General features: G+C 55.0%; 1 protein-coding gene across 1 annotated transcript in view; it reads left to right on the top strand.

Annotated features, from left to right (window-relative positions):
- The first annotated feature begins 351 nt into the window (after nt 1-351).
- COL22A1 (collagen type XXII alpha 1 chain) overlaps nt 352-8,011 on the top strand; it is a 235,160-nt gene continuing 227,500 nt past the window's right edge. The window contains exons 1-2 of the mRNA XM_034668525.1: nt 352-403; nt 863-1,429. Coding sequence (XP_034524416.1) covers nt 352-403; nt 863-1,429 — 619 coding nt within the window. The remainder of the gene's footprint in view (nt 404-862; nt 1,430-8,011) is intronic.

Genomic DNA, 8,011 nt, shown 5'->3' with positions numbered 1-8,011 from the left:
CCTTTTCCTCATCTTACCAATGGTGAAATGGGGATGAGCAAGCTCTCAGTACAGGGTTGCCCTGAGGATCAGAAATAAATTAGTGTCCTGTTTTGTTTCATCAAAAGCATTGTATACGTATATTTATATAAAACTTGCAAAGTTTATAAAAATAGAAGCATATTACACATCAAAATATGCTTCTATTTTTATGAAGCATTATAGAATGTCTACAAATTTATATTGCAAGTATATGAGTGCAAAATATTTTATGTGATTTATAATGCTGGAATACTATAAACTATTTAAACATCTAACGAGAGGGTATTGGCTAAATAAATTATGTGCTCTGTGCAGTGGCATCTTGAAGCCATGGAAACCAACATCCTCACACTGGAAATGGGTTTCCAGCATATTGCCGGATGTGGGGAAAACAGCTATGTATCAGCGTGTCTGATACAGTCCCACGTGCATTAGTAACTATATGGAAACAGAAAATAATTAGGTGTGTACGCTGTGGGTTAACAGCGTGACCTCTCTGTAGATGGAAACAAAAGCGTTTGAAACATTTCTTGATTGCCTTTTATGAAATGAGCATGCATTATTTGCAGTAGGTTTACAAAACAATGAAGTCACTTGGTAACCAACACAAAAACTATCGGAGAAATTGATAGAGTGGTGTTCCATGAACGCTAACCACTTTTATGCAAGGACACGTGTTGGCAGCTAGACCTCACAGCAACCTTGGGGACACTCATCATAAGCCAGTTCAGAGAGCGAGGTTAGGAGCTTTAAGGCAGCCGGGGGAGACCCCCAGCCAGTGTGACCTTTCCCAATCCGTTTGCCCCTGCTCACCCTTCCTCTCCCCGCTCCCCTCCTGCAGGTTGCAAGACTGTTCACTACGACCTGGTCTTCCTCTTGGACACCTCCTCCAGCGTGGGCAAGGAGGACTTTGAGAAGGTCCGGCAGTGGGTGGCCAACCTGGTAGACACCTTCGAGGTGGGCCCCGAGCGCACCCGCGTGGGGGTCGTGCGCTACAGCGACCAGCCGACCACGGCCTTCGAGCTGGGGCTGTTCGGCTCACGGGAGGCAGTCAAGGCTGCGGCCCGGCACCTGGCCTACCACGGCGGGAACACCAACACGGGCGACGCGCTGCGCTTCATCACGCGCCATAGCTTCTCCCCGCAGGCCGGCGGCCGCCCCGGGGACCGCGCCTTCAAGCAGGTGGCCATCCTCCTGACCGACGGCCGCAGCCAGGACCTGGTGCTGGACGCCGCGGCCGCCGCCCACCGCGCGGGCATCCGCATCTTCGCCGTGGGCGTCGGGGCCGCGCTCAAGGAGGAGCTGGAGGAGATCGCCTCGGAGCCCAAGTCCGCCCACGTCTTCCACGTGTCCGACTTCAACGCCATCGACAAGATCCGTGGCAAGCTGAGGCGCCGCCTGTGTGAAAGTGAGTGTGCGCGGGGCCCCGGGTGGAGTGGTGGGGAGCCCAGAGCTGTGCCGCTGGCAGGTGGCAGGGCTGCGCCAGAGCGCAAGGGCCGGGGGTTCCGGAACGGAGGAGAGCGGAAAACCAGTCGGGCCTGCACCCCTGCACCCAGCAGGGCGCACACCTGCGTCCTTCCCAGGCTCTGCCTCCAGGGCGCAGGCAGGAAGGAAATTAAAGAGGGCTGGGTTCTCGGCCCCATGCACCCGGAGAGACCTGTGGTGGGTTAAATGCCTGGGAGTCTGGGCTGCATGTCTGTAGTGGTAACACATGTGCTCACCTGCAGGGCTCTTCAAGTCGGAGCCGAGCTCGCAAAGCCCTTCTTAAAGCACATGGGAGGTGAACTATATCCGGCCCCCTTTCTTCTTCCAAGGGACTGCAGGGACCAGGGGTCTAAGAAAGTGGGCACAGACAGGCTTCTGGTCTGTAGCTGTGATCCCCAGTCAGCCCTTTGGAGATGGTTGGGCCCTGCTTATCCCAGAGGCCAAGTGCTGTTGACCTGGTGCCCTCTGAGATAACCCGAGGTCGTCTGGAATCTGTTGACTGTGGCTGGAGATGGGCGATGGGGGAGGTTGGGCAGCAAGTGGGGAGCTGACAGCCCCTGGGCTTCTGACCCTGAAGGCTGACCTCCAAGACCCTTGTTGGGTCATTCTCAGGACAGCCTCCTGCACAGGACAGGAAGGGTGAAATGTGTTTTTGTGCACCCATCCGTGTCCAGCTTCTGTTCTGCCTGCTTCACTGGGGTGACATTTGTCCTTCCTGGGTCATGAGCAGTGTTTGGTAACGCCCCTCTCCAGGGCCAGTAGGTGGGGGCTGGGAGCAGGGTCTCAGCCTCTGTCTTGCGGACTCCTTCTGGGGACCGAGACTTCTCCGGTGGGAGAAGCTCAGAGGGTCACAGCTTACTGGGGACAGGGAAGCCTTGGGGTTGTGGCTGGCAGTGGGAGCAGCTGGGCATGACTTGGCAGAGCAGCGGGGGCAGGCCTGGCTTGCAGCCCTGGGAGAAAACAGCTAAACTGTCTGGTACCCGATGCCCTCGGGCTCTGTACCGCTCTGTGACTCTTCTCCTTTGGCTCACTTAATCTCTACTTCCACTTACTTTTTCGTAGATACTTATTGGGGATCTAGTTTTTGTGTGGCCTTGTGTCGATTTCTGGACCTGTTGAAGAAGATAAGACAAAAGTCCTGCTCTTGGAGTGTTCATAGCCTAGATGGCAAAAAAGACATGTAAAAAGGGATAAAATGCTGTGGGGGTGATCTTAATGAAGGTGCCACAGTGTCCCATGGGGTTCTTCTGTGGTTGTGTTCAGTGATGACCCTGAGAATGATGGAGGGCTTCCTGGAGGAGGTGGTGCTTAGACCATTTAGGACATGCCTGAGCTGTAGGATGCAGGATTGAGGGATGGCATGACACAGTCAGGGAAGTGAAATGAAGCCTTCTGGCTGTGGTCAAGGAGGGAACTGGGGTTGGTGGCTTTGTATGATTGTCAAGCTCTCAATAAAGGAGGGCACGTGTGCTAAGATGAGGTGTGGAAGGGTTTTGTGCAAGGGTATGACACTGTGAGATCTGTGAGAATGGGAGGCTGGCAGGACAGCAGGACACAAGGAGACCCTTTACAGGACTGCTGGAGAAATTCAGAGATCAAACAGGGCTGGGAACAGAAGGAGCACTGAGGACCAGCCCCATTCCACAGATGAGGAAACAGAGGCCCGGAGTGCTCAGTGAAGGAAAGCTATCCAGTAGTGTACGAGGCCTCGGCCGTGAATTTCACTTCATCCTCATCACAACCACATAGGTTATGGTGATGTCCTTCTCATGGTTATGAGCACACGCATGCTGATTTCCTGGGAGGGGCAGCTGCTAGGCCCTCAGCGGTAGGCCAGAGGGTTGCCGCAGCCAAGACGGGAGAGGGCAGGAAGGCAGGAGAGACAGCCTGGGAGGGCCAGGGCTCAGGACTGACCTCTGCGCTGATGACAGCCAGACACCGGGTTCCAGGCCCAGCCAGGAGGCCAAAGTCCAACGTGGTGGCTTTGGAGCGTGTGCAGCTGCTATGATCCCAGAATGCCGGGAAGCAGGACTCCTCTCGACCCTGCCCGCTGGCATTTTGTCATCCTGCCAACCTGGGTTCAGACAGGTTCTAGATGTTGGCCAGGCAGAATCTAGATTTTGAAGAACTTCCGTGCCCAGGTCGTGGTTCTGGGAATGGTGGGAACAGCCCCAGAGAGGTGAAGTCACTGGGATGTGCTGCCCAGTTAATAGAAGGGCTGGGCTGGGGACAGAATCCGGACCTTCGGTCTCCACGTGCTGGCCTCATCCTTCTGCGCCCCAGACTGAGGCAGGGCCCTCACTGACCTTGGCTCTGAGTCAGGGACCGTGCTTTCCATCACAGGCGGTAGAGGACCCACTGTAACTGGCTCAGGGAATAAAGCAAATTCATATCACACACGACAAAAAGGTCAGAGGTCAGGCAGGCTTGAATGATGAGACCAGGGTCATTCCACTCCTTCCATGTCTAGGTTTCTCCTCGGCGTTATCTCTGTTCTTGCGGGGTTGGGTGTCCGGGTCCCGGCATGGACGGTCCGCGGCAGAGGTGTTGATGACGGTTTTGTCGAGAGAAAGGTGAGGTCGCTGAGGGATACTGAGCCCCTGGGAATGGGCAGCGAGAGAAGCAGGCTGATGGCAAGGGTGGAAGTGTGCTCAGAGACCCATGAGATGTGGAGGGGGCTGGAGTCACCCCAGGGAGCACAGCTACTGTCTCAGTGGTGGCCTAGAGGGAGCAGGGAGGAATTGCCTGCCCTCTCTGCCCTCTTCTCACCTCCCTTCCTCCGCTGGCCTAAGCCAGTCTGACAGCAGCCCACAAGGGGCCCAGGTGATGGGGTCCCAGGGGCCAGCCTCCCAGGCTTGCAGCGGGCAGGGGAGGCGAGAACAGGTGTGGGAGGTCACACAGGGGCTGCCTGTGGTGAATCTTAGGGCCACATGAGACTTCAGACCCAGAAGGGATGAGACCATGGCCCAGTGCGCCTGGATTCAGTCTGATGGACGAGTGTGGGTCTGCGGCTCTCCACAGACCAACACTGTGGCTTCGGAGTGGAAAGAGGCTGACTGGGGCCGAAACCACATGACCGTGTCCTAGTCGCCAACCCCACTCCATTCCCAGGGGAAGGGGTTTGACCCATGCAGGGATACTGGGGGCTGCAACCAAGAGAAGGGGAACCGGATGCCAGCCAGCTGGGGACACCGCACGTCCCCCATGATAACATTAAGAAAACTCACAGTAGCCAGGCTCTTCCAAAAGCCAAAATAGATGTAAGTTATGCTCAGTTGTCTAAAGGGAATCTGTTTTTGTAAATACAGCTGTAAGCTGACTAGGGGCCTGCTCGATTCTGGTGACAAATGAAACAAAATCCCCTTACAATTGCTTCAATTAGAAAGAGAGCAAAACAAAATAAAATAGCTAACAGTAACATACTGAAATACATCCAGTACGATTAAATCAAGGAGCATCACAAAATCCACATGGCCAGAAATCCCTACTCACACAGGAGATATCTTTGGGTGACTTTGGAACCCAAACAGGGGCTCTTCTGAATTGGGGCCTCATACCGATGATCTGGAAAATCACAGACTAACGGTGTGGTTTTCTTGGTGTAGCAGTCAGTCAGTTCGATCCGACCTATTCATTCATTCATCCATTTAACAGGTGGGCATCGTAGCAGTCATCGGATTTTATCATATCATTCATTCACGCAGTCTTCAGCAGCCCAGCAGAGCATTGTAGTAATTGTTCATTCATTCGTTCGTTCGTTCATTCATTCATTCATTCATTCATTCAGCAGCCACACACTGAATGATTCGTCTGTTGGGGCCCATGCCGAGTTCCCAGGATGCAGTAACGGATCTGACGTTCTTTTCGTTCTAGAGAAGCTCGCCTACTTGGGGCAGCAGGAACATGGCAGCTAATCACATGATGGAATGTGGACCCTGGTTACCACCTGCAGTGTCACGTGTCTCCTTAGTTTATGTGCCTGGGGTCTGCCTTCACACACGACCATAAGCTTCATGAGGGCAAAGCCTGTTCCTCGCGGTTTCCGAGGGCCCGGAACAGAGCCTGGAGTGCAAAGCAGCCGCCTAAATGTTGTTTACAGGAAATCAAGGGTGGGAACCTGTGTTAGTTCTGTGCCTGCTGTGTGATGTGCATGTCAGAGGTGCCTGTGCAATGACCTGGCCCCTCCCAAATGCAAAGGTTGAGAATATTCTGCAAACCTGTAATCATACCCAACGTGAACTGAAATATTGAACTTATCTATCTGTTGACGAGCACAGCCAAACGGTTAGATTCTGAAGGTTGATGAGGGTCTGGAAAAGGCAGGCTGGCTGGCATGGGCTGAATACAAGCCCAAGATGTCCCCGTGCCTCATCGTGTGGGGCAGACGCAGAGGAGCAGGACCCTGCCCGGGCTCCAATGGAGGGAACAGAACCAGGGAGTCTGCTGTTCTCTGAGCCCTGACCGTTGACAGCACTTTGTAGTCCGCTCTTGCCCCATTCCGCACCCAGCCCCAGGAGGTGGTGTCGACCCTGAGTTCTGTGCACAGGGAGCCAATGCTCCAGACCTGTGTGGGCCAGCACGGGTGGGCCTTGACCAATCAGGTGCTGGTCCTAACCAGGAAGTGCCACAAGGACTATACGCACGGCTTTTATAGACAGAATGACAAAGCGTTTCACGGATATCTTTTCTATTGATTACATATTGAGATACGAATATTCTGGGAATTTAGGGACACGTAAACTATATTAGTAAAATTAATCTCAGCTCCCATCTCAGCTCAGGTTCTTCTATTTCCTCAAATGTGGGTGCTGGAAACTTCACTGTTACATACAAAGTCCACACGCAAGGCTCTTCCTCCTTCCCCCACCCTGTCCTTTGATGCTGCTGCTGCCGAGTGGAAGTCCAGCTTCCGGAGCCCATGCTTTTCCATCCCACGCTGGACTGCAGGAGGGTGGAGGGGCGGCTCTGCCGGACAGCAGGGTTCCCGGGGCTGCCCTTCTGAGGGGAAGCAGAACCCAGGTCAGTGCACAGGAAGTGAGGGCCCGTGTCCGGGGTGGGGTGCAGCAGTCCCCGGCCCTGAGGCAGCGCAGGGGGGTCCATGAGCAGTGGTTGGCTCTCAGCCCAGCTGAGAGTGACCAGGTGAGCTGAGGTGGGGTGCTGTGGAAACAGGAACGGGCCTGAGATCGGACAGAGCTTCCTTGGGGTGGCCATTGTGGAAGTTTCTCTGTCCACATGCCTCCGGGCCACCTGTGGGCCTTGACGGGTTTTCTCGGGATCTCTAGGTGCCTCTGTTGAATGTTCTGCTAAGAGCTCCATTAGAATTCCAGCTGCATATCGTACCACTTGGGACATGGCTGCAAATAGGGTACTTAGTTCTAATTTTTTTGTTCTCGCCCGTTTATGACTTAGTCTGGGCTTACCTCCTTTGTCAGAGCTCGTGTGTGCGACACCCAGGGTTGTCCCGCACTGTGATGACCCGAGCGTCAGTGATGACTGGGTTCGACTCATACCCCAGGGCAGCCCGGCGGGCGAGGAGCAGCCCTGGGAGCTTAACCGTGTTCTGTTTGACCCAGGCCCTGAGTTCCTTCCAGTAAGCTGGGATATTTAGTGAGTATCTTTCAACCCACTGATGTTATTGATGTCTCCCCACCTTCCCAACGCGGGTTTCCTTGTTCCTTCTGGTCTGTGGACAACACCGAGGCACAGAGGGGCTACACGGCTTGCCCAGGATCACAGGGAGCCAGGTGCTCCAGTGTCCGTTTCCTTCAGCGCCCACCGCCTGGGAGTTGGCCCGTCAGGCTGCTCCTCTGCAATCATTTGGAGTCTAATACTGAACCGTGCTGGTGACTCGTGCCGGCCTGGCTCACGTGGTGACCAGTGGCTGTGTGCTGAGTCCATGAATGAAGCTAACAGTATGTGGCTCTCTGTCCCTGGCCTCGGGCTCCTGCAGGGAGGGACCTCTGTGTCATGGCATCAACTCCGGCCTCTGCGGCCTCACAGGTCCCCAGGGGACTCCATCTCAGCCTGGCTTCCTGTGGTGCGTGGGGCGGAGGCTGCAGACGGGGCCCAACCTCAGAGCACTGGCTGTAATTAAGAGCTTTCTCCACCCCGGGCTCGGTCGTGGCCACAAAACAACCTTTATATAGCTTATCGGGTGGCCGTGAGCGAGCCTGTGGGATGCCAGCTGGCCACAGCTGAGCGACCTCCGCCTCCTTCTATTTTGGGGACACTCAGTGGTGGTCTTCTCGCCCCTCTCCCCACGCGCAGGAGGCACCGTCCTGGGTTCTGTCTTCTAGCTTTCGGACAGCTGGGCTGAGATGCTGGCGTGGGTTAGGGCAGAGCGGCCTCTCCCATGCTCTGTGGTGCTGTGTCGTAGGACACGTGGGCACCCTCTCTCCGTCTCTCTCTCTGTTGCTGGTGTGTCTGTGCTTAGCTGTGTTGCTGTTCCAGAGAGAGTCTGGACGGCTGGATGTTCTATTTACCAATATGGCAAAGGTGGGGGGGG

The sequence above is a fragment of the Ailuropoda melanoleuca genome, chromosome 9, assembly GCF_002007445.2.
Source record: "Ailuropoda melanoleuca isolate Jingjing chromosome 9, ASM200744v2, whole genome shotgun sequence".
Taxonomy (NCBI): domain Eukaryota; kingdom Metazoa; phylum Chordata; class Mammalia; order Carnivora; family Ursidae; genus Ailuropoda; species Ailuropoda melanoleuca.
This window is presented reverse-complemented; position numbering and strand designations above follow the sequence as displayed.